The sequence below is a fragment of the Trachypithecus francoisi genome, unplaced genomic scaffold (genome assembly GCF_009764315.1).
Source record: "Trachypithecus francoisi isolate TF-2019V2 unplaced genomic scaffold, Tfra_2.0 Lachesis_group5, whole genome shotgun sequence".
Taxonomy (NCBI): Eukaryota; Metazoa; Chordata; class Mammalia; order Primates; family Cercopithecidae; genus Trachypithecus; species Trachypithecus francoisi.
In genome coordinates this window covers 71,021,418-71,047,573 of record NW_022681470.1, presented here as the reverse complement: position 1 = coordinate 71,047,573, position 26,156 = coordinate 71,021,418, and the positions used below count along the sequence as shown (strand labels likewise).

Sequence of the window (26,156 nt, the reverse complement as noted above, 5' to 3'; positions counted from 1 at the left end):
CATATCATTTGAGGTCAGGAGTTCGAGACAAGCCTGGCCAACATGGTGCAACCCCGTCTCTACTAAAAAAATACAAAAATTAGCCAGGCGCGGTGGCATGCGCCTGTAATCCCAGCTTCTTGGGAGGTTGAGGCAGGAGAATCGCTTGAACCCAGGAGGCAGAGGTTGCAGTGAGCTGAGATTGCACCATTGCACTCCAGCCTGGGTGACAAGAGTGAAATTCCGTCTCAAAAAAAAATTGAATAAAATAATTCTATTATTTGAAAGAGTACATTTTACTAAAGTTAGGAATTTTCTCCTAGATGAATGTGGCCACGACCAAGTAGAGACTCGTGTCATTATAACAAGCATTACATGGTCCATAGATACATGCATATGTCTTGTCCAGATAAATGATGCAAGGTTTCATTTCTGAGAAGATCCTAAGTTCTCTTCCCCAGTTTCTCTAGTGATTTCTTGAATCCTGGCCAAAATAAAAGTTTGGATTGCATATTCATATATAAAGAAATATCTATTTCTTTCAGCCTTGCCAATAGACATACTTGTCTATCTGTATATCAATGTCTAGCTATAGATATGTGTATATGTGTATTGTGAATCCATGCACATGCACATATGTGTGTGTATATATTGTCAATATTCAAATTAGTGATTATCCTTAATATTGAAGAAATCCCAGAATGCTCTGCCATTGTTTTCTGTAAAGTCTCTGGACCACGTTGCCTGGACTACCTTTCCCTTTCTATGCATGACTTTCTACTCTCACCAGTGTAACCTCAAGGAATACAAATTCATTTATTACTAACCAAAGAAAAAACATAATTAGGAAAGTTTAAAATGTATAATTCCTTCCAAAAATAAAAGGGAAGTGACCTTCAGTGATTTTCTGCTTTGCCTGATATGTCCTACTGTTTCCTCTCCATTAGAGTGGATAATTGGTATGTAACCAGACTCACATATACTTTAACAGCCTTCTCTTCCAGTATGGATAAGGTATGGATAGAATCAACAATCTGAATATTAGTGCTTTTGAAAATAAAATATTCACCCAGGCATTCCATTGTTATCTACACAGAGTCAGTGGTCATTTGCAAAGCTGAATTGCTAGGAGCATTCTAGAGGAATGGGAACAGTTTCTTGTTGGTTTGTATTGCATGGTATTTATAAAGCTACAGATCAATAATCTTCCCCACTTTTCTTGCCACCACATACCACACACCTGTGCACATGCATGAACTCTCAAAAAAATGAATGTTTCTAATATTGACATCTACTGTTGGGTAGTATTGTTGGCTCAGAATGGCTACTGTTTCCCACCCTCCAGGTGGCTGTGTTTCCATGGTGGGTGAGTGATACCTGTGTGTGCAGTTGGTAAAGCTCTTTGGCCTCCTTCTGGGTGAAAAGTGCTATACAAAGAATATAAGGCATTGTCATTATTATTTCACAACACTGCAGATCATTGCCCTAAAAGGAATGAGTAACATGGACATCTGCACACACAGACACATACACACATATATGTGCACACAATAACCCTTTCCTCCCTGTCCTCCATGTCCCCTCTTAGAACTACAATGTTGGGAGGATTCCATGGAAGACAAAATTTACCAGGTTCTACCAGACTCTAGAAGCTGGTCAGTCCTCAACCAGGTGACAAATTGCCTTCAATTTGTATACTCTAGATTGTCCTCCACAAAGTCCAAACCTTTTTCCTGGCCTCTGTGTCACTCAGCCTGGTTTGTGCTTACTTAGTCTTAACCAGACATTTACACGATGGACTTTCCCTGCCTCCCCATCTTGCCCAGTTTGTTGGCGCCGAATGAGGAGAAAACAGGCCTTCCACTTAAGAAGCACAGCCAGGGAAGGAGAAAGATAAAAGGCTGAAGTTGATACACAATTCAAAAGCAAACAGGAGGGAAAACAGAACTTTTCTTATAAGGCCAAATAAAACATCAGTGAAGGAAACTGAAATGAGTTGGCCTGCAAAATGGGGCCAATGAAGCCACTTGGGCATCAAGCAGAAAATGAGCTGCGTGCAGGGAGCGGTGGAAGAGCAAGCGTGTTTTGGCAGCTTGTGAGTTCTCCATGGCAGAAAGAAGAACTTGTACATATGGGGGTGGGCAGGGGAAGGGTGGGGAAAAACACCCACCCCTAATAAACTAATCTCAGCTAATGTAGTGTTTATCAAGTTCCTGGGATAATGATACCATGTGTGTCATTATCATCATCAAAACCCAATCTATGTTTTAAAAAGTTACAGATGATTAACACAACATCAAGTTGATGCAAACAATTACTTAAAACCCACACACAGACACAGACACACATACGCACACACACACACGCATACACACACAGAGAACCAGGAGGTCCCAATATTCTGTAGAATGAGGGAGGCTGCAGCTGTAGGCCGACAGCTTTCATATCCTCATTTGAATAATGTGTCCTGAATCTGTCACTTTATTCATTCTCCTTATGCTCAGTGTACTCTACATCAACAACAAATTAAGTTGTAAATAAGAGACAATCATCACTTTTGTTTTTAAGCAGCTACTGCATAGAGAATTTCAATGTACGCTCCTTTTCGACAGGGGGAAAAAGAGGTGCTAGAGTTTGCTTTCATAAGCACAAATATGGGGAAACCAACAGAAACAAAAACAGAAACAGTTTACTGTTGCTGAGGGGAGGGAAAAACATTCTCTAAAGCACATCCATCCATTACCAGCTGAAATTTCTTCAAAGAAGCTACTCAAACATATAAAGACAGAAGCTAAGTTTTTCAGATTACATTGGAAACCCATGCAACTTATTAACACCAGTCTTTCAGTCTTAATACACAAGTGGTATCTTTGCTTAACACACCTTTAGACAAAAGGACAAGTGCATTAAATCAATTATAACACAGGTGTAGGAATAAACCAATTCCATATTTGTCTCCATTAACTTCCGGGAGTTCAAATTACTGCCACATGCATAGAAAATGAAACAATTAAGAATAAAAAAAGTCCCTACCTTTACATCGGAGAAGTAGGTCTTCAGCATATTGGAGCTGGGATAACGGGTATAAAAAAACATGAGCTTTGCTTTTTTCAAGTGATTGGGTGACAATCCTTCCTGCATGTAGGAAGCAATTGGTTAAGGAAAAGAACTTCTATAAGCACAAGGACTCCCACCTCCCTCTCTCCAGTCCCCACCTCCATAGAGTCTGGAGGTCCACCAAGCTGCCGTGGGAGTGCTGGAAGGTATATGACACTGGCTATGGCATCTATTGCTAACTTGCTGCCGTTTGCTCAGTGACCGTCACCTGTCAGAGGTTGCCACATGCAATGGTGAGGATGTGCAATTGAGTTGCAGAATCTTGGCTACTTTAGGGGGAAGATGACAAAGTATTTTCCTTGCTTTAGGTGGGTAGGCTATCTATACATTCACTTGTTGCTAAGGAGACAAATGCACCCAACATGTACTGCACAATTCTTGTCATAAGAGGTTTTTTTTTCTTCCTTGCAATTACAGTTCTGTTTGTTCTTCTCTCCACACTCTGCAGTTTAGAGCAAATTATTCTACTAATGTACATGAAAATATAAAATGCATTATTTTGAACACTGTTACGCAAGTTTCACATTTTACCTTTCAGTGTTAATCTAATGGAGCATCTTGACTCACTTGCTTTTTATCTTATTATATCCTTTTAATTGTTTCCTTTTAAATAATAGCTAAAACTTGGGAAGAGTAGTTTTGGTATGGAGAGGACAGGGAGGGGGCTGTTGCTTTTGTGAAAGCAACGGTCCAAAACCAAATACAATTTGCCTGTCTTGGATTTATAGTTAACTCCTTTGAGAGTGACGCAGTAGTTGGGGCTAACAAATCAATACATGTGGGTTAGCAGATCAATAAATGGCCACTTACCCAAAATAAGAAAGCCTATTTATCTGGAAACATCATTACCTTTTAGATCTGTAAACAGCAGCAACTAAAACAGTTCCCAAGAGAATGTGAGGCTAACCATAACAATCCAGGCTTCCTGATTCTCCCCCAGATTCTTGGCACTCCTCAGCAGACTCAGAGCTGGGATGGCTCTGGTCACATCTGTGCCGCAGCCTGGCCCTGCCATTTCCTCAGCAAATTAATGGCTTTATAATTTATCAGAAATGAAGATGCACGTGGAGAAAATCAATGTGGTCCCCCACAAGGTCAATTAAGGGTCCTTCCTAGAAGCTTCTCTAAGGATTTTCTCTTAAAAGAGTGTCTGGGAAAAATAAGAAAAAAAAAGAAAAAGTGTGCATATGTGTGGAAACACACATACACACACACAACTACCCAACAAAAATTTCATACCTGAGGCAAAAATGTCAAATAAACACAGATATTTAGGAAAGGTAAAGGTTTCCAAATGACCTTCATCAAGTCTAGCATGACTAATCTTAAGAATGGAGAGAAACCGGAAAGTTACTAGAGAAGCATAATCAAATTAATATGGATAAGCTCTTGACTACTTACAACAGGGTGTTTAACCAAATATTCTGCTGCGAATTTGTTCAATTAACATTCCCTTTAATATCCCATGCAATTTTAAAAAGATCACCTTGGTCTGTAAATAGAAAAGTTAAGTAGTGCAGGTTTTTTTCTTTCTTTTTTGTTCAACTGAAAATAAACACTAAAGAAATAAATTTTGATTTTATATCTGTAAGCCAAAGCAGCTTAACTGAACTTGTGTTTTTGTTTGAGATTCTTAATGATTACAAAGACGATAATTTATGACTGACATACTTCTTGTGCCAAGGAGAGGGCTGAAAGGCCCTCCAGTAACCTCCATTAGACTGATACAGAAGACTAAAGGAGCCCAGCACACTTCAGGACCATCTGTCCAAATGGATAAGTGAAATAATAGTTGCAAGCTGTCTCCTACTGCCTTGTGATAAGAGTTTTAGGCAAGTTCAAACTTTGACAGACACTCTCAGATCTGGGTTCTAACCTTTTCTTTCAGATGGCTACATTAAGACAACATTATACATTTAATTATAAGTCGCAAATCTTTTAAAATTTGGTTTCATACAAAATACAAAGTGTTTTTCTGTGTTTCTTAGATGAGCACTGAGCTACCAAAACTTCCTGAAGCTCTTAATACATCTAAATTATGCTAAGATGTTTTCGTTCTTTTTATCCAAAAACAGTAAAATATCCATTTTATTTTGATCAGTATTTAGAGGCTTTTTATCTAATAAAAATTATTCCAATTTGGATTTCTCAAGTTCATTTTTGCTTTAAAATGTTTCCTGTTGGTAATACTTGGAACTGATCAGTTGAAATGGAACACAGAATTAATCTTTATCTCTTGCTTATTGTGTAATTAAGATAAAATTCCCATAAAATATATGTTTCTAATAAACTATTAAAAATAACTAATGAAACATTTAAAAGGCAACAGCTAGATAATCCTTTTTTTCTCCTCAAAATAAATCTGAACTGACCAATTGGTTAATTTCCCTTTTAAGTGCTTGTGCTGAAAAGCAACTGTTCTTCCAAGAAAGCACTAGCTGTTTCCAGGATACTTACACACGCACAATGACTCATGATGGAATAGATTCAGTAAACATACAGCTGTACTGAACACGAGCTAAGCTCCATTCAAGGCCAGGAAAGAAAATGAGCACAAATAAATATTAAGGAGGTAAAGGGGAGTGGGGTGAGGGGGGATGGAACGCAAACAAGATCTGTCCCAGCAGCTCATGTGGCTGTGCCTCAATTCTCTTAGCCATAGCTTTGTGAAGACAGATGACATTCAATTCTATGTGTAATGCAAAATAGACAATAACTGCTGAAACTTGAGACAGCTGCCAGGTGTAAAAAAAAAAAAAAAAAAGAAAAAGAAAAAGAAAAAAAAAAAAAAAAGAAAAGATGATAAATCCATAAATTAATGAAAGACATCTGCTCGGGAATATAAAAGATCAGAGAAGCAGGGTACTGCAGCTGAACCTAAAGCAGTGTTCAAACAACCTGAGAATCTAAGTGTTGTCTGTTTACCAAGTACAATATAACCTTACCTAAACAGCAGCCACGGGAGGAGCAGCGGAGGCAGCAAAAAGGCAAATGGGAGAATAATAGGCTGTGAAAGCAGAGGAAGAAAATTCTTTTTTTCCAACTAAACTCTGGTTTGTAGCTAGAGATTGTACGTGCTGCAGTTCCAAGCAAATGGGTTGAGACTACTTACATTTTCCAAAACATTTCAAAGCTAAAGAATTTTAGTTCTGCCTTATTCCCTAATTTGCTAAGTTTCTAAGCAGTTTTCCCCCTAGAAACTAAAATAGGGAGAAAAGATCTAAACTCTCTCACATAATGATAGTGATAGAGCAAATTGTTACTCCCACTAGGAAGTTCACCATAATCGGAGGGATGTGTAGTGTATGGAAATTTGTTTTTAAATTTACTTACTTTATAATTTTTTTCAGGGGAGGTGGGCAGTTTAGGAGCCCATAGTCTTTTAGTCTTTAATCTACATGTTTCACTCTAGCTAATATAAGTACTATAGCCTCCACAAGACTTCTAAAAATGTATAAGATCAATTTCTGTGGATTGTTTCAAATTTCAGAAATTCATTTCTAATCTATGTTTCCTGGTTGGATTTTAATTTCAAATTACTAAACCATTTCCTTTTCTAAACTTCAAGTCTTTCTAACATTCTCCCTAAAAGTTGAGTAGAAAAAGCCGGCTATTTCAGAGAATAGGCTCAATTTCTTCACCTGCACATCTTAACAGCTTATACTACTCCTCTTGTGCTTTAATTGGGTGCATGCAAATGTTTGGGGCCAAAACAAAGCTATTTTTCTTGAGATGCAAAGAGGATGAATGACAAAGAACATCATGAAGAAAAGCAATTGGCTGACTGTTTCTTTTGGAATTTGAATAAAACTTAATATTTGATTAAACAGATTCATTTGCAAAGATGCTGAACATATTTTTAAAATCCAAGATATGAGCCCTTGGAGCAGGTGCACTGAAATTCAGTTTAACTTGCACACACATTCACTATATCCCTTCTACTAGATGGGATAATGAGGTAGTGTGTTCTGTCCTACAGAATGTATATGTTTAATGTGGTGAGCATAGAATGGGTTGATCTGATAAGCTGGTGTTCTTAATGGTTCTTATCTTGGCTACTTTGTTCAAAAAACAGATGGTACCTTTTGGAGTGGGAGATAATTTTTCCTGAAGAATTAAATTATGTATAACAGTTTGGAAAGCCATGAACTAAAAATAAAACCCATAATAATAGCAATCACAGTGGTACCATTTCATTGCATTTCTGCTCATTTCTATTGATCTTTTCAAGGAATAACTGTACAACAGGTTCATATATGGCCCTGTGTCCCTAAAATTGAAGTAAAACATCACTCACTGTGATTCCCAGAGATTTCTTCAAAGTAAAAGCTTGAGAATGTTGCCTACGCACTATCAGTTAAATCAAGGGAAGAACACACCACCATACAGAGGTAGAGACAGGAGAAAAGTGGGCCCAATATCTATACAAACCAACAGATCCTCACTGGTTTCAGAATTGTGGGAACTATAGAAAAGGTTGTTTGCCTGTCTTACTCTTCCTAAGAAATAATATACCAATGAGAAAAATGGTTAAAAGTGCAATGTATTAATAGTAGAGGGGGGAAAAAGAATAGGAGCATAAAAGGCCAAAAGGTGGAAAATGTAATCACTAATTGCCACGAGAGGCTGACATTATTTAGCTATATGAAAGAAACAATTCTGGGTGTGAGCAGCTAACATTTCATATGAACACGGGTGTTTCCCAACGGAATCACCACGCTCAACAGAAACTTATGTTGACAGGAGAAAGGAGAAGTCATTCTTCTGAAGAAGAAGCAACTATATTTTCTTTAAAGACTTTGATATATATCAAAATAAAAGAAACTTCTTTGAATTCAAATCCTCAAAATTCCTCAGGGGATTTGGAGAGGTTGAGACAATGAACATAGCCAACACTTAAAGCACTCTAAAAGATTTTTTTCCTAGAAGACTAAACTTTAAAAAACATAAAGCACAGCCATAATTATAATGATCTGGTTATAATGAAAAGTCTAACTTAAAGAAAAACCATAAACTGGCATCTTGAACTAAAGAGCTTAGTGTGGACTTATAGGAGTTTTGAAACCTGGCATTAAATCTTTAAATATTCACCAAAATTGGCATGCATGTCACTTTACTCTGTGTGTGTGTGTGTGTGTGTGTGTGTGTGTCTGTGAGAGAGACAGAGAGAACCCACTATCACTACTACTTGGTTCAAAATGAAGTTAAGAGATCTCTGGGGTGCAATGGGGTCTTAGCCCTAGACATTAGCTTTACATGAACCTCTGAAGATGCTCTTTTTGCAAAGGGCACAAAAAAATTCAAGCCATTGTGTCTTCTTACTTTGCCTTTCTCATCACCAACAGCGATATTCCAATCATTTTGATCAATATTTACTGCCTGCTTATAATATGTAAGGCCTGGTGCTTGGTGCAGCTTTGATTCATGGCTGGTAGATTGAATTTTAGATTTTCAAAAGGTCAAAGTGAAATCAACAACTAAGCTAAAACTCCATTTCTATTTATATGGAGAAATCTCCCACATCTTTCTCTTCTCTTTCTGTTACAATGTTCGTCTCTTCTTGCTCAGTATAAGAGACTCCATATTTAACTGCCGAAGCAGGTCTCATGACTGGGGCTCTAGTAGTTCACCCTATCAGAAATCTACACTACTATCCTGAGAGCTGGCTTGAAGTATGACCTCCACTAACCAGGAAAACATATTTCCACCCATAGCTGGGACTTTGCACTTACGTGGCAGCCTCTGGAGTGGGCTTAGATGCGAAAATGTCAATCTCTAGTCATCAAGACAATTGCTCAAAGTCCTAAATTTAGTCACAGCCAACTTAATTGCTGAATTTTATATCCATCTGGTTATTTATTATATAAGAAACATGCCTCCACCTGCCCGCAAATGCTACTATTCTACTACCCCCAAAAGACCAACGACCACAAGATTTTTAAAAATTTACAGAAAGAACCAATATACAGAGAAGAAAAAAAAACCTTCAGTCAAAAATAGCTGGAGTTCAGGATAGGCCTAATAAAAAATATATAACTGTTATCTCTACATAAAAGTCAGTTTCAGAATTTAAACGAATCATAAAAAGAGCCATTTTTAAGTCGAATACAGCTGAGTTTTATATTTAATTGTGCTCTCTCGCTTTCCAAAATAATTTGCTTTGTGTATGTTGGGACAAAAGATTTCTGTGTATGGCTGAACAGAGGTTAATCATGCATAGAGGCAGCTGCACCAGACCCAAAGAACAGACCTTGGGTGAACGAGAGAGACAGACCAATGCTGTCTGAATAAATCAGTACCTGTATATTTCCTTTTAAAAAAAAAGTCTCACTTAAAGATGAAAGAGAGACTCTAAGTCCCCACCCACATCCATTTTTCTTCCTCCTCAACCTCCCACTTACAGAGTGCTCTTCCTAAGATTTCATCGGGACATCCTTAAACGAACCAGAAGCCTTGCAGATGGTTTACACTGAGAATTCTTCTTATGGGATCTTAGAGATCTGAAAACTGACTTTTCTCCCTATTGTGTTATAAAACTTACCACCTTTAAAAAATATCTGAAAGAATTCAATCAGTATTTACAATGAGATTGTTTTCCCATCTCTGAATCTACTCTTTTTTTTTTTTTTAAGAGAGAGATAAGAAGATAATACAGGAAGAACAGCAGAAAAAAAGACACTGCTGAGAAAGCACATATTAAATAGGAGCTCCTCGAGGCAGTGAACAACTTGTGGAAGCTGCAAAGATGTTGGTTTAGTTTTAAGCTTTTCTGCAATCAGGAATGCCACAGGCATGCTGATAAAAGCCTATTCCTTTAAATAATACGAAAGGTTGCCTTCTTAAGAAGATACTAATCTACATTACTCTAGATATTCTGTAAACCTAACCTTTTGGGAAACCTTTTTTGGCTTGTTTTTTTCACGAGGGGAAAATAAAAGGATATTGCACTTCCCGAATAAGGTGAGATTTCAGACATATCTTGAAGATCGCCGCACTCGGACTTTATGAGCGACAAGGAGAGCCCTTCGGCGGTGCTGGGCGGGTGTGCTGGTGAACAAGGGTGGTGGCTCAGGTGGTGAGATGACATCTTGGTCCTCAGACTCGTGGTATCCCTAGTTAAGTCTAAGGATTCAGGAGAGGCTCTGTCTTTTCCAGAGAAGGAGCCGGAGGGAGCACCTAATGGGCTCTGAAATGGATAGGCCATCAAGGGAAGGGGGAAAGGGTGGCGGAAGGTGGACGTGGTGAAGCCTGTAGTGGCAGAGAGAGGCGACTGGTGCAGGGGCTGGTGGTGGCCGCCAGCGGCAGGGCCGGAGGCAGACTGGTCAGAGGAGTTTTTGCGGACAACCAGGGGCAGTGCTTCTGTTTGGTCAGTGGAACTGGCCATCTGCACATTGCCAAAGGTGTCCAGGGGGTTCGGAATGATGACGTCGCCAAAGCACTGCAGGCGCTGGTTGGCTGTGTGGAAATTGTGGTTTTCCCCATTGACTGCAAATCTGGCCTGGGGGATCTGGAGAGGTGGGAAGACCTGAGGAACCTGGCGGGAGGGCTTGGCCGAAAAGACTTTGACCACAGTGTCCACAACTTGAGACATGGCAGTGTTCAGTTCCTGTTTCAGGGTTTCAGCCAAATGTTTGCCTTCCGGTTGTAAGGAGTTTGGCCCATGGTCTCTTTCTTTGTTGTTGCCTTCTCGCTTCGGTTTGTTTTCAGCCATTTCCTGCTCTCTGATCAGGGCTCGAGCTCGATCAATAAACTGTCCTGGGTCTAGCTCACACATCTCATTATCTGACCTTCCGACAGAGTCCTGGGCCCTGGCATCCAGGATCTCTGAGCGCATGCTGTCTTCAGACAGGTTACCATCTTCATCATTTTCCGAATCAGTGCTGTCATAGATTTGGTAGAACTTTTCCTGCAGCTGGCGCAGCTGTTTCTGCATGTCCTCCAGCTGCTGTTTCAGCTGTCGGCGCTCCTCTCGCTTCTGTTCTTTTCGGGCTGAAACCAGCTGCTGGAAACTCTGTTGCTGCTGCTGGGGAAGCTTTTGCTTGCGTTTGTTTTCTCTGTAACTTTCTCGGGGACTCACAGACTGCGGGGCCATCTCTCTTTCATTTTCATTGCCCCTTAATGCCACACTGGGGGAATGGCTCATACCCCGAATTATATTCTCAACCCGGGCGCGCTTTGCTCTCAGGTGCTCATCACATAAGCGATCCATATCAAACTGGCTCATAGTAGGCCTGCCAAAAGGGGAAAGACACTCTGGGGGGCTGTCTCTTGAAGAGTTGCTGCATATATCCTCCTGATGTACTTCGGAGCCTGTACTAGAGAGACCGCTGGCTTGGAAACTGGGCTCCGTGCCACCATTTTTGTTCATGTTATTTTTCAACAGCTGGGAAATTATGGTTGCTCCTGGAAAAGGCATCATGGCATCTTCATACGAGTTCGCCCTCTTCAGCAGCTTGCGGAGTACATTTGACTTTTCCCCATCTGCATGCTGCACCACTGAATACTCAACATCCTGCTCAGAACCTTGGGGATTCATGGCACTAAAAAACGTTGCTCTTGCCTTAGCAAAAAATGCAGATGCTGTCCCTACCGTCCTTTTCACTCCAATGTCAACTCTTCTCCTCTTGGTTTGCCGGCTTAAGAGGGCTGTGCTGTCATGGTCAGGCATCACTGGACGGTTATTGTGCCATCTTCAAAAGCTCGTCAGCTGGGCACAGCTCAAGAATCCCGGGACCCTGGCCAACAGAACAAAAGGACTGATGAATCATTTTCTTTAAATTTCTCCAAATTTCCTGACCTCAATCCTGAATCAAATGCAAAATGCATAGGCTCTGGGATTTATGGCACATTACAATTATTGCAATTTATTATGCACTCTGCTTGAAATGAAACATTTTTAAATATTTCTGCTCCACTGGTTTAAGATGGATTAAGATTAAAAAAAAATAAAGCAAAAACTGCTTAAGCACCAGTAATATGATTCTCTTTCACAAATGCCTAAAATGATACTGTTTATCTTCAGAAGAAACAGTAGATTATAAGAACACAGCCTCTGACAACCAATTGATTAAATTTTGGGCATTGAGATTCGTATTATAAGGAAGATGAAAGTGCTCTGTACTTAAGAAATATGGTTACATTTTCAGGCTGTGTGAAATTCACATGAAAAATTGCATTTCTGAATTACAATTATTGTGGTTTCAATGCTATTAAAGGAAAAGGACTCTAAAATAAATGCAAATATTTAATAGACAGCTTTTATTCTTGAATTCTAAAATATTTTTATCATACATAAAATGGGAAGGAGAACACCCTTATCAGCAGCATCTTTCAAACATAAATGGTCAGTTTAGCCTTGAAATAAATGCACAATAGTCATTTTACAAGTCTGCTTATTTAGCTTAACTATGCATTTTTTACTTGTAAAATCATACATGAAGCTGATATCTGTTGATATATCTTAATGTAACTATAAGATATTTATACATTTTCATAATGTCCTTTTAATGACAAATTATTACAAAGTTAGATTCACTGCAAAACAAGGATGTTACCACATTTTAGAAATCAGTATGAGGAATAATAAATTAGTGACCTAGATAAAGATAAATACATCTTCAGGACTAGTTTCCTTCTGTTTAAATCTGTCAAAATAATATGTCAAATGCCCAAAGAAACTCTTTAACATACGAGATTTGTGAATCTTATTTCCTGTGCCAAATTAAAGGAATAAAAAAAGACTGAAAGAAGATTTTTAAAGAAGACAGAAAATAATGTACCTCAAACGTGTAAGAAAGGGTAATATTTCTTTGTATATGAACTTCCATTGTTTCTTGGAAACACAATATAAAAAGAGAACATCCTTTTTGCATTTCATAAAAGGCACTTGACATATTGTGTAACTTATTAACTAGTGATGCTAATCCCAAATTTTGTAGACATATAAGATGTCACATCTTTTTGTTTATAAATAACATTTTATGAAGAAAATGAAAATATTTTTTTCACATTGGGTTTATCTAATATTAAACTTCACGTTTGCTTAACAGAGCACATCTTCACAATAACAGGGTCCATTGCCAAAGGCAGCGTGCAGAGTGTCTGGAACGGCTCCCATCTCTTTCGGTTCACCTGTAAAAACATCTACGTGCTCCCTAGGACTGCATCTGTGGCTAGCTTTAAAGAATGACTATCCATGCAAATAGGCATAATTTCAGCATGAAATAACCTGTAAAAATCAAGAAAATGCTCAATGCTTAGATGGCAACAATATGTATATTTTTTTAAGCGACAGTTATTTCATCATGCAATCTTTGCTCCTGGTTTCTATAGAAAGACAAAACATTTTAAAAGAGCCTGCTTTAGGGCATCATGAAAGCAAAATGATCTCTCTCTCTCTCTCTCTCTCTCTCTCTCTCTCTCTCTCTCTATATATATATATATATATATATTATATATATATATATTACTATTTTTTTTGGTATGCTTGAGCATGAAATACTTTTTGCATGCTTCGGGATAAAATTTCCTGAACTTAGAATGGAGATGGAGTTCTCAGTAACTTCAACATTGGGTTCAAAATTGAATTCAGAATGATTGAGACCCTTTCAAACACTAATAATAAAATTGGTTTCAGGAATACAAAAATGCAGTGACAAATACTACACAAACACATTAGATCTGATAAATTAGGTTAGCTGTCAGAAGACAGAAAGAACAAGGAGAGGCTGAGACAAGAAAAAGGATGAATCATTTCAAAGCTCTGTTAATCACAGAAACACTTACATGGGGGGCGGTTACAAGGAAGACTTTTTTGTGTGTGTCTATCAGCTTCCCCAAAATAGACCTTATTGCCCTTATTTTAAAATTTTACATCTTTTCTATTTGCATGCAAATCCTTTTCTCTTGACTACCACCTGCAAAGCACATGGATCTCCAATCAACACATTGAACAAACTTTTTGCAGTATTTTTTCTCTCCCTGTTCACCTGAACACCCGAACTGGACTTTCTGCCTGCCATCCTTGCTATGGGAAGAGCACCTCTGCCACAGAGGCTTGGAAAGGACATACTGGTGTCGCTGATGAGCACAAGGTCATCCCCAGGCATCCTTCCTCTTCCAACTGCCATTTACCTCTGCGTCAACTGCACTTCCTCTCATCTAGCCTAGGTATCAACAGCTGCATCCCTGCCCCATGCTGGAGCCAAGAGGAGGGCTGCGCTTTTCCTAAGGTGGAAAGAAATGCTTGTGGAGTCTGTTAAGAACAAGATATAACTCCTTTGATATTCACCAAACTAAACTAATTTGTAATTCTATTTCAGTCAACATTTTTAGATTAAACAATGATTTGTATCTGTCTTGGGCTAAAAGAAGTTAAATACTTTTAGGTCTTGTTGTAAAATGTCCAGCTGAAACATAATAAATAGGACAAAACAAGTGGGAAAAATAAGATAAATTATATAATCCAGGACAAGGCATTATATTAATAGGCACAAATAAATATATCTCTCCATATAGTTTAGACCTAAATTTAGAAATAAAAGTATAGTGGTAGCATACACTGGAACTATAGCCCATGGAGGCTATAGGCATGATTAAATAATAACAACCGGTTGACACACTTCATTACTGTCACATTTCATAAACAAGATATCTACATAAATATATTTACCACATAAGAAAATGTGCCATTACATTACCATAATATAAATTAAATCTCTTAAAAACATTTTCCAAGTGCTTCCATGATATTCCAGTTCAGAATTTAAAGGAAGCCATGGAATGACTTTATCACTGATATTTTTTAAACTCCTTTATTTCTCAAGATATGCATTAAGCCATCATGTTTCAACTGCAATTATGATTGATGCATATTATATTTGAATTTTAACATTAATTTTCAGTTTCACTAGGCAATATGAAGCTTTTGATCAGCACTGGTGGATGTCCAAACCAGCAAGGATGCAGAAAAATACTGATGAGAATTTGAACCCAAATGTATTATTGATTGGATACACTTACTCTATTCCTGTAAACCCCTCTTTAATTAATGTGAAAGTCTATACAGAGTTTTTCATCATTAAATATTTTGTTGCATATAACCTGCACAATGCTTTAGTAATTCTTACACAATGCATATCTTAACATAGCAGATTCCCCCCAGAAAAAGATATTATAAGAATAAACATCCAGGTATAATCAAAACAGGTTTTAGCTACTCCAAAAGAGTCTTCTTTAATATCTGAATTATCTGACATTCTCTTTAACATGGAAAATTCTAAGGAAACTGATGACTTAAGGTTAGGAGGAAAGAATTTTCAGTAAAGAATTTCAAAGGAACACTGCAACCTGAAGTATAAAGTGATTAAGTGCTCTACTTTAATAAAGAAGTTATTTCGGGGAGGAGGATTCAACTTTTACTGCATCTATCTGGAGTCCAGATTCTGGACAAAGAAGTGTTTCATTATGGTAATTATCCAGATAGTTCAGACAAATCTTTTATGAGACAGGGAGAGTGTAAGGTTGGCATGGTTTCCTGCTTGGATTATTTAGATGATCTGTCTTTGTTGATAAAATTATTTGAAGAAATTGTGCAAGCCTACACTTGACTTCTTTTAGAAAATCATCTTTGGATAGGCCTCTACTCTACTTGGGTCAACCCGGTTATGAAATTTCAAACAGAATATCATTAGTGAAGAATATTTCAAATCCATCTGGAAATTAGTGATTCAAAGGGAAAAATCAGATGATCTGATATAAGTAGCCCCTGAATCATTAAATTGTCCCCTTGACTACATTCAAGAATTTGTTTCTGCTAATTAGCAACTTTTTCTTCAGAGATATTGGATATATTTCTGCTCCCTATCATGTTAAGAAAACCTTTGATGTTTATTTTGAAGAACTCACTTGACATAAGTTAATACCTAAATTAACTAAGATTGCATTATCAGGTTTTTAAATTTCCTGTCATAATGGACTTCTCAAATCATTTAAGATTTCATTTAAGATTCTCCCATCCTATCAAAAATTCCACACATTTTTCACCTGCAAAACAAAAACAGAACATTTTCTGAGACATGCCTAAAATATTAAGTTCTACTTGTTTAAAAAGTAACAACTTATCAAATTGGTAAGTAAGAGAGTGTGTGAAATAATCTTAAGAAAATACACTTTTTTTTTGCAGAAAATTGAACTCTATAAATGTCATTTGAGAATGCACAGGCAATAAGTCTGATAAATCCTTATGTATATGTCCTTTCCAAGTTATACACATACTTAATTAAAATCCTATAATGATACATCATGCATAATCCATTTTCATATTATAACATCAGTCACATTTTATAATTTCTTTTGTTTCTGAAACCTAAAACTTCCTTATATTAACACTGCAAATTCAAGACAATCCCTATAATGATGTAAGACATTCATGAAAAGAGGTCTGTTTGAGTTTTAAACAAATAAAGAGGAAGTCTGGCAACTTATAGAATAAGCCAGCTTAGGTTTTAAGATAGCATGTGCTGCTTATAGAGGAATGATGCTAGGAAATGAATAAAGTGAGAACAAAGATGCATGTTATGTATGCATGACTTTTTTTTCCCACAAGGTGGTGATTAAACTAAATAGAATTCTGCATAATGGACACATAAAATATCAATAAGTGCCAAGCACAGATAACCCCTATTAAAAATAAAGCAAATGAACATAGCCATAGATGACATTTTAATTACCAAAGAACTTCAAAAGCATCCAAGGAAAGTATTGGGTGTGTGTGTGCTGGGGTGGGGGGAAGTTAACGTTGAAGTCTACAGAATAAATGACACATTACGATCTCATTTTCATGGAAACAATAACCACCCAAACACAAAACCAATGACCAAAAACCATTCGCCATCTAACCTATTCCTGTGCAACTCAGTCTACAGAAGTAGCCTGTTTAAAGACAATTCTAAAAGATCAAGTTTTAAGAAGCCAGATATATAGTGCTTACATTGAATTCCCAACAACTTTCTGCACACATCAAGACAGAGTCCTTAACTTCATCTATTTTACTATTATATATACATGTCTATGTTGTAACCCATGGACAAGTTAACATGAATACTCTCATTTTCCTCCTTCAACACACACACACAAAAATCCATTTCATTTTGGAAATACTCAGAAGTTCTTGCAAGAAACTCCCTATAGAACTGACTTCTCACATCTTGCATCAGAACAGAAAAGCAGTTACCTTCTCATGTACTTGAGATGTTCTTTCTCCATCAAATTCATATCTAGGACATTTGGCACATGTCTGGGACAATGACAGGCTCATTCTACTTTATGAGATTATTTAACATATGACTTGAAAGAGTTTATGTACATACCTATTCTTTCTGGGCAAGGAGAAAGCATACTTAAAAAGATAAGCTTTAACAACAGTAACACTTTCAAACTGACTTTGGAATTCTTGGCAGTTACACACCACTCATTGCTATCCAAAGCATACACCACACACACACACAGACACACACACAAACAGACACACACACACACACATACACACAGGACAGTTCTCTCTCTCTGCCAAGCACAGACCTGGGAGATAGGCATAAACTGGTAGGAAGCAAAGGAAAAGTCAGTCTCCCTCCACCTGCTGCCTAAAGTGGGGGTGCTTTGGGCTGACTGGCAGACAGAAGCCTGGGACACAGCCTCAGCAGTAGTCTGCCAATATCCTTAAGAAAAATAAACAAACACATACCAACTTGCCCCCAGCCACCACCCCAAGAACTCACATGGCAGGGCTCAAAACAACAACAGCCTGTTTCCCATTAGCCCAGACAATCCTATTAACCAGGACAACCATAAATTCATAAACCTCTCCAACCCTCGAGCAAGCATTGTGGTCTAGAGCTGTACAGACACACATAGACACAGAGGAAATTTGCACCTGTCTTTCTTGACACAACACACCTGTCAGGCCCTGCCCATGCGCACTCTGCTAATAGATTTCTGCCTACCTAGTTTAGGAAAGGAAATGAGTTCTTTCTTTCTTTCTTCCTTCCTTCCTTTCTTTCTTTCTTTCTCTCTCTCTCTCTCTCTCTTCTTTCTTTCTTTCTTTCTTTTTCTTTCTTTCTTTCTTTCTTTCTTTCTTTCTTTCTTTTTTTCTTTTTAAATAAGGGAGGGCATGAGTGGAAAAGAGAACAGGAAAAGGGACTCTTCTAGCCTTGACTTTGTGAGGAGGCCACCCTGTGCTTGCTCTGTTTTTATAAGCTCAAGGAGACAGCACAGACCTTCTCGGAAAAATAAAAACAAGCAGGTGAGTTTCCAGCCTTCCCCCAGGCAGAGTAGCCTTCTGGGTTGCCAAGAACAGCAGTTTCACACTCCAACCTGCCTCCTTGGGCTATTTAAGACTAAGCACCACCCCTACTTCTAGTTCTGCTCTCTGTCTGCCTGGAGGGCTCTCAATTTCCCAAGAAGCTGGGAAGGGGCCAGAGACCTGGGAGTCTGTGGAAAGCTACTTACTCCTCCTTTACCACCCCCACCCCCCATCACTCCACCAACCTTCGGCTTTAGCAGGAGGAGTAACGGGCTGGCACACCGGAAGAACCAACAACTTGCTAAACTGGACTTTGGGTGATGTCTCCCCCGCCCCCTGCGTCCCCCTCCTGGTCTGCTTAGGCAAGATAGCAGCTCTTCCCCCCTCTTCCCGCCCTCCTCACTAGTCTTCCCAGTAACAATTACTCTCACCTCTCCTGTCCTCACTCTCCAGTCCTCCTAACTGGGGCAAAACGGTAGGTACCACCCAGATGAGACCAGACCGAAGCTGCCCAACACCATAGTCTGCCAGCGATGGCTGGGAGATTCATCGCCTCCCATTTCTGCTGCCCAAGAACCCCCTACTCCTACCCGGACCGCGATCCTCCGGTCCTCCTCGCGCTGGTGCCCCAATCTCACCGCCACGAGACCCCCCGAGTCTCCCGGTGCCGCCTTACCCTACTCAACTTGACTCAGCCCTAGGTCCAGGAGCTCGGGAGAGGGGCGCCGCGCGCGTTTCCCGGGACCCATCACCGCACCGCTCCAAGCCCGATTTCCACAATTCGGCTTCGACAGCATTTTGAGAGGAAAGTAACAGAGCGTCCCCCAACCTCCCTCTCTCCTCCTCCCAGTTCCCGGTCCTCTGCTGGGGTTGAAAAGGAGAAGTGAAAGGTATGCAAATGACAAGCAAATTGGAAGAGCCGGGAAGAAAGGCAGCTATAATAAACAAGACAAAGAGAAAGGACGAGGGGACCAGCCCCGGAGTTTTAGCCGAGGGAGATCAGAAGAATGGGGTTTGGCGGAAAGCGGGGATCTGCACGAACAAAAAAGCGACCCGGTCCCCCTCGCGGTCCTCTCTCCTGAGAAGAGAGAGCAGGAGAAAGAAGGAAAGGGAGCAAACGCCTCCTCACACCCCAGAAACAGTACACAAAAGGTGACAAGATCAGCGACAAGTCCAGCAACATCAGCCTCCCCCTCATCGCCACCACCACCCCCAGTCACCAGCAGGAAAGAGAAAGAAATAAAAGCCAAGCGGATCACTTACTCTCAGGAACTGGGAGGAGCGGAGCGCTGAGTTCACGGAGGCTCCCGCTTAGAAACTGTTTAGAGGCTATTTTATTATGATTCATTTAAATAACACCATTTTCTCCTGGGGGGAAAATGTTTACACGGGTCTGAGTAATGGGAGGCTCTTTTCTTTCCTTCTCATTCAAGAACAAGCCAGTGCAAGTGATTCTGGAAAAGGGGAGGGACTCACGAGGGGAAGAAGAGGATACTTACGCGGTGCAGGGAGCAGTGGGGACCGAGCCTCTCTCTCTCTCTCTATCCCTCTCTCTCTCTCTCTCTCTCTCTCTCTCTCTTTTTTTCCCCGGCAGAGAGAGGAAAACACGCGCGCGCACACACGGTGATATCTTGCGGGTGATGAATATGATAATTGGACAAGAGACGGTGAGTCTGTGCGACAGCGAGCGAGCGAGAGAGCGGGGCGAGTGGGAGAGGGAGAGGGGAGAGAGAGGCGGGCGGGGAGGGGAGACGAGAGAAGAGCAGGGGAGAGGCGAGGAGAGGGAAGAAGAGGAGAAGAAAAGAAGAGCGAAGGGAAGAGGAGAGAGCAGGAGAGGAGGAGAGAAAAGAGCGGAGGAGAGGAGAGAGCAGCAGAGGAGGAGAGAGGAGAAGGGTAAAGAAGAGAAGAGGAGCGAAGCGGAGAGGGAGCAGGCGGACACGGCGAGAGCTCTTTTGCGCCGCTCTGCTTTCCCCGGCAGCAATGGTGTATTATTTCAGAGCGCTCCCTCAGCTGAGGGCTCCGCTCCACAACAAGATTTACTTTAAGACACAGCTGAAGGAAACAGGAAGACTGCACGTCACAGTCTATCTGACGTACCCGGCCCCAGCACCCAATCGCGAGGCGCCTTCGGATTCAAGGGGGGATAGCAAGGCAAGAGAACTTGGGAGGAAAAAAAAATATAAAAGGGGTGGGGGTGAGGGGCTGGGAAGAGAGGAGGGGAGAGGGGCCCTGAGCTCCCCCTCCCCGGCCTCCATCCCCGGCCCCCACCCCCACCCCCGCCCTGCCACTGCTTCGGGACGACTGGATCACCGCGCCTGGGCCGGAGCGAGCCATCTGCGGGCTCTATGCAAAGCGGGAGACGGCGCGAGCGGCGCCCGGCTCACACTCGCTCTTCCAGGACGCAGGTCCTTTTTTTTTTTTTTTTCTTTTTCTTTTTCTTTTTTCATTTCCCAGATACAGCTGATCGAGTTCGCCGAGTGGCCGAGCGAGTGAGCGCTCCTCCGACTTGGGTGGAGGAAGGCACGGAACAGTATACGGGAGAAAAAGTGGGGGTTTTAGGGGTGGGGGTGGCATAGGAGGAGGGAGTGGGGGGGAGATCTGCAAATCATTCCACTTCTTAAACGATCATAGGTAGTGTCAAGGATACGTGTCACCCTTGGTTCCTTTTAAAGGGGAGGTGGACAATAAGATACAGGTAGGTTTGGTATTAAAATAATGGGTGCCAGAGGTTTCACACCGGGTCCCCTGCATCTGTTATTAGACGAAGATCAACATTGGCTGAGTCCCAGTTAAGCTCCAGTCCAAATTATTAGGAAGAGAAATATTTACCCTTGGTTACCTCTGATATTATTTGGATTGTAGGTAAAGCAGCCTTTAAAAATATGTATGTTGCAAACATCTGGCGAATACCCTTCACTAATTCACTCACCCCACAAAGACCAAAGAAAGCCGTTCAATACAGGATTTACAATTTTGACGCCTGGGCAACAAACTTTAAAGTTTATTAGGCAAGAAATTTCAAACGCTTTAATCTCGGGCTCTAACATAAAGCCCTAGGAAATTTACTTCGGTTTGACATTTCTTGCTTGAAAAATAACCAGCAAAATTTATTTAGATAGTGTGGCTCTTAAAGATCTCCTTAGGCTTTGCAAGTTACAAATGCAAGCGAGCCTCCGGCCGCAGCTAGAACGTCCCTTTCACCGGGCATAGTAAACGGCTTTTAATAAAGCAGCCGCGTTTATGACCTAAAGATCCTATAAAAGCTGGGACTTGCAAGAGCTGCGAAGCAGAAACATTCATACACAGTCTATTAGACACTCATTTTTGTAGGTAGGAGGAGGACAAGTAGTTTTCGTGTGTCCCTCAAATTTAATTAGATCAAAGGTTGAATCATGCTGTGTCGTGACAACAGGGTATTTATGAGGTGTGTTACAAGTACACTGGCCAAACACTACCAATGCCTTCTACGACACACGTACACACACACACACACACACACTCCTTTCTAGGAAATTCAAAATTTCAGCCTCAAATTCACCAAACCGTAAAGAGGATATTAAGCCCTCCCTTTGAATAAGAATAGCGATGTTAGTATGTCCGAGTCTATCCCGGCAGGAAACTTTTGGCACGAATTTCAAACAGTGAAAAGAAGAGAAAAAAAAAAATCAGGTCGGTCAGGTTAGGTGTCCGCGATAAGAAAAGAGATTGCAGGAGCATCCCCAGCCGCCTTCTTTCCCCTTTTGCCGCCCCACAGACTCCCCCGACGCGTCTATCACGGAAACAACACAGAGGAGCGCATACACACCACTCACACCTCCAACTATTGACTGTTGTATCTAGTGTTATAACCGGGATGTGACAGTTTAGTCTGGGAGCAGAAATAACCAACATGCCCATTAGACACAGGATGGAATAATGCTTCTATTGGTTGGGTCCCTTCGAGGTAAGCGGGTGTATTGAGCGGGGAAATTTGGGATCTGAAAATGGATCAAAGCTACTTCCTTTCTTATTTTTCGTCCTACTGGTTTTCTTTAAGAATCTTGGTTTGTACATATAAGCTAGCGCCAGCCCACAAATAAACTGGTAGGAGTAAGGGCTATATACCTTTCCACACCTTAAAACCATCTGCTCAGTTTGACATTTAAAAGGGCGGAGAGCAGAGAAGGAGGAGGGGGGAGTAGGGGGAAGAAAGGAGGCAGGGACAGAGAAAAAGATTCAAACGCAAAAGAAATGGCTTATACTTTAGCCCACAAGTTTGTGTCAATTGCACATAGCGCTTGAATGCACGTTTTGCACACACCACGCCCGGGAACTGGCGGCAGGAAAAGTTCCCTGAGAACCCCAGTAAGTCCTGTGTCACGCCGTGGGGAAAGGCAGGCCTGAGTCGAAGTCGGAGTAACCCGCTTGGCGAACAAGGAAGCTTTCCCACCCCCAGCCTCGGCGGCGGAGGCTCCCGACTCGTGACGCTCTGCCGCGGCGGTTCGCAGCCCGCATTAGGGTGCAGGAGCGGCGAGTTGAAATAGGAGCGCGTGCGACACTAGGCGAGCGAGATCGGTTCGCAGCCCAGCTCCGTGAGCTGCCTCCGCGCAGCCCTGTCCGGTGTCCTGTCCTCTACTGTCTGGGAGGCGTACAGGCCACACTCCTGACAACCTCTCTTGCTAGAGTTGCGGCACTCTCCTGGGTCTCGGGCTGCCCTGGAGCAAGACTTGAGGCCCGAGCCCCCTATCTCGGGCAACTCCCGCTTTGTTTTCTGATAGGGGAGAAGCCTGGAGACGAGAAGTCGCCTAGATATTGGCTCCATCTCTGAAACCAGCCGCCAAGCCTAGGGTTAAGACAACTCCTCCCTTCGCCCCATTTCCAACACAACCCCAGTAACTTAAAAGTTAACGCAAGTTCTGACTGGTCTTGTAACAAACCCTATCCGTTCAGGTTGCATTTACTTGTTTATCTGAAGGGTGATCTGTGTGTTCTTAGACAAACTTGCAGTTATCACTCGTGCATCTGGTTCTGTGTTGAATACACTTCGCCTTGACATTTCTTCGGTGTACGCTCACGCCTCCTATTCTTTCTTAAAGCCGTTAGGTGGGGGCAGGAGGGAAGACAGTGTGTATAAGTAATTTAAAACCTTACAAACAATGGTTATCAGATCCTAAACAAACCAATTCTGGGAATTTCAACCAGATTCAGTTGAGAGGCAAACGTGGACGTGGATTTTGGAGAAGGATGCCTAAGGACTTCCAGGTCACCCACCCACCACCACCACCACCACCACTATCAGCACCCTGAAGAAGGGAAGAGAGGAAAACCAACCCCAGGGTGCAGGCCTGCCTGCTGCAAGCTTTCCAGAGGCAAAACTGACTGACGGCCTCTCTCTCACTCTCATCTCCTGTGCCCAGTGTGACGCCAAGCCCAACCTGGATTTGTTCTGAATGGGGGGGAAGTGAAATACCACAAGATCAGTAGCAAGTAGCAGCTGCAGCGTTTTCTCTCCTGGGAACCCCACTGCTTAGAAGCCTCCCGAGTGATGTTTGTTTAACCAACAGCTTTCAAAGTAAACAGAAGCCAATCACTCCAAAGAAGTTGAAATATAACCCTTACAAGAATTTGGTTCCAGGGGTGCTGGCAGAAGGAAAGTAAATTTTTAAAATGAGAAAGAACCCACTCCCAAATAAAGAGTCTGCCACATTGCTTTAAGGAATGAAGAATTGTCATGAAAATATAAATTCATCGAAAGGGTTCATTACAATAAGTTGGCCTCGAAGAAAATCACTCTTCGCCCACAAAGACACACCCGCGGGGATGAGGGGGTTGTCAGTGATTGAAGGGACACACTACTACTTGATTTTATGAAAGTGGGCGAAAACAATCAAAGGGAAGTACATTCCCTGCCCTGGAGTAGAAAAGTGTAGGCTGGGAGCTCTTCGCCGCCAACTCTGGCTTTGCCTCAGGCACCGAACTTTCCAATACCAAGATATTAACAGATGGTGATGAGCACATGGAGGACTGCTACTTACATAATCCAGCCACTCCGCCCGGCTGCCCAGAGCCCGGCGAGGAACCCGCCAGGCCGCGCGCACTCGCCTTCCGAGGGCTGCTCCCTGACCTAACTCGCCTTTCTCCAACCCCACCCAGCTTTTGAGGGTTAGCATTTGGAGAGGCCGTAATTGAAAAAAACCAAACAAAAACAAAAACACCCAAAACATTGATTTGGCTGTGCTTTGTTTTCTTCAGTCCATAGTAGTGAAGAAGCTGGAGACCCAAAGGCCGAGAGAAACGGAGGGGATGCCTTCGGGAAGAAAGGGGTGCTCTCCCCACGTATCTGGGGGTGCCCGCGAGTGGAATTTACACAATTTACAACACTCGTGCCCACCATCTTTGGTTCGAATCAGCATATCTTTTGCTGTCGCTTAAGTACAAAGGCAGCCTCGGGCCGCAGCCCAAGGGGAGTGGGGTGGGGTGAGGGTGTGAGTGTGAAGGGGACGCCTTTGCACGCGGGGGCGCAGTGGGCAAAGTTACGCAAAGCCTCTGGGCACCGCTACACTTCCGAGCTGTGGCAGGGTTTTAAGCGCTCGATTCCGCTCGCGGGGAGTCCCTTTCGGATGTGTGGCCGACTGCTGCCTTCACACCCTCAGCCGCCTCCCAAGAGGCCCTGTCCCTCCTGGTGTGTCTGTGTACCTCCTCTAGTGTGCCAGGGCACGTGTGATTCCCGAGCCTCCTCCCTGACTGCGACTCTGGGCCGCCGAAACCTGCGAAGAATACGCCTGCGTGTGTTGGAAAAGTTTCGGGTTGGGCGGAAAGGCTGGGAATCTCCTCTCCAGGCACTCGGCGGGAGCGGGGCTTCCTCGCCCGCGGCTTCCTCCCTGTGCCTTCCTCCCTCCTGGACCTGCCCTTCCTAGCCTCGGCCCCGCGCTAGGTGTCGCGGCCTCTCCCACCCGAGAGAGCGAGCGCGAGATGCTGCGGCTGCCGCGGCGCCGCGCTCCGCAGAGGGCGCGCCCCTCCTGCCTGAGCGGCCAAATGGGGCTCCATGCCGCCCTGCCAGTCCCTCCTCGCCCCGGCCCCGTGGCACTTGCCTCTTCCCGGGCCACCGCAGGGGCTGCAGCCTTGCTCCGCTAGCCTGGGCTCAGTGCACGCCCGGGACGCAGAGGGCAACCACCTGCTCCCGGCGCGCCACAGAGCGGGGGAACGTCGTGGCGACTTGGGGACGTCGGCCGCCGCCAGGCCTGAGTTGCCGCCGCGACCTCCGCTCCCCCGCCTCCCGCCTGTTGCTGCGGGGACAGCCGGTGGACGCACTCGACCTGGGAGGGGGCACTCCCTCTCGGGACCGCGGGAGGGGCGTGCACGTTTGAAGGGAGGGAAATCTCCCTTTCTGCCCACCCCCTTTCTTTTGTCAATTACTCTAAGGATGTTTGGCCGTTACTCCCAGCTTCCCTCTTTTTGATTTTTCATGTCAAGGGTGTGAATTCGGGGGTGCTCCATTTTCAGGGGTTTTGGTGATAGGACTGAAGTTTTCCACATTGTCCATCTTACCAGAAGCTATTATTCAGGGTGAGGAGTGGGCTAGAAATAAATAGGTGTAGGCCTGACCCAGCGGAAAGAGAAAGACGCTCCCAGTTTGGATGCATTTGGAGAGAGAGTAACTGGCAAGTTGCATTTTGTTTAAATTAGAGCAAGATGAAGTTGAAAGCCAGATTTCTATAATTTTTCTGGTAATATTTCTTTTATGAAGTATCAAAGTGTCTGTTTGTCATCATTTTGAGAT

At 42.4% G+C, this 26,156-nt stretch overlaps 2 protein-coding genes across 11 annotated transcripts in view; one reads left to right on the top strand and one right to left on the bottom strand.

The window, feature by feature from the left end:
- PROX1 (prospero homeobox 1) overlaps positions 1 to 20,439 on the bottom strand; it is a 53,361-nt gene extending 32,922 nt beyond the window's left edge. The window contains exons 1-3 of one of the 2 annotated variants that reach the window (XM_033196328.1): positions 19,897 to 20,439; positions 10,040 to 11,831; positions 3,013 to 3,120 (exon numbers count right to left, since the gene is read on the bottom strand). In XM_033196328.1, coding sequence (XP_033052219.1) covers positions 3,013 to 3,120; positions 10,040 to 11,764 — 1,833 coding nt within the window. In that variant the 5' untranslated portion in view covers positions 11,765 to 11,831; positions 19,897 to 20,439. The remainder of the gene's footprint in view (positions 1 to 3,012; positions 3,121 to 10,039; positions 11,832 to 19,896) is intronic. The other variant, XM_033196327.1, reaches the window with a different exon arrangement.
- Positions 18,229 to 24,850, top strand: LOC117074664. Of its 9 annotated transcripts, none has more exons than XR_004433662.1 (5): positions 18,229 to 19,549; positions 19,992 to 20,927; positions 21,029 to 21,092; positions 22,238 to 22,340; positions 23,579 to 24,850. XR_004433662.1 is itself a non-coding variant. In XM_033196329.1 (5 exons), the coding sequence occupies exons 1-4, from the start codon at positions 19,290 to 19,292 to the stop codon at positions 22,222 to 22,224; spliced, it is 765 nt and encodes a 254-aa protein (XP_033052220.1). In that variant the 5' UTR covers positions 18,229 to 19,289; the 3' UTR covers positions 22,225 to 22,340; positions 23,579 to 24,848. The 9 variants fall into 9 exon arrangements, 1 of the variants encoding a protein (XP_033052220.1); XR_004433657.1 differs by having other exon boundaries at positions 22,152 to 22,340; positions 23,579 to 24,848; XR_004433661.1 differs by having other exon boundaries at positions 19,992 to 20,064; positions 20,450 to 20,927; positions 21,029 to 22,340; positions 23,579 to 24,845.
- The last annotated feature ends 1,306 nt before the right edge of the window (positions 24,851 to 26,156 follow it).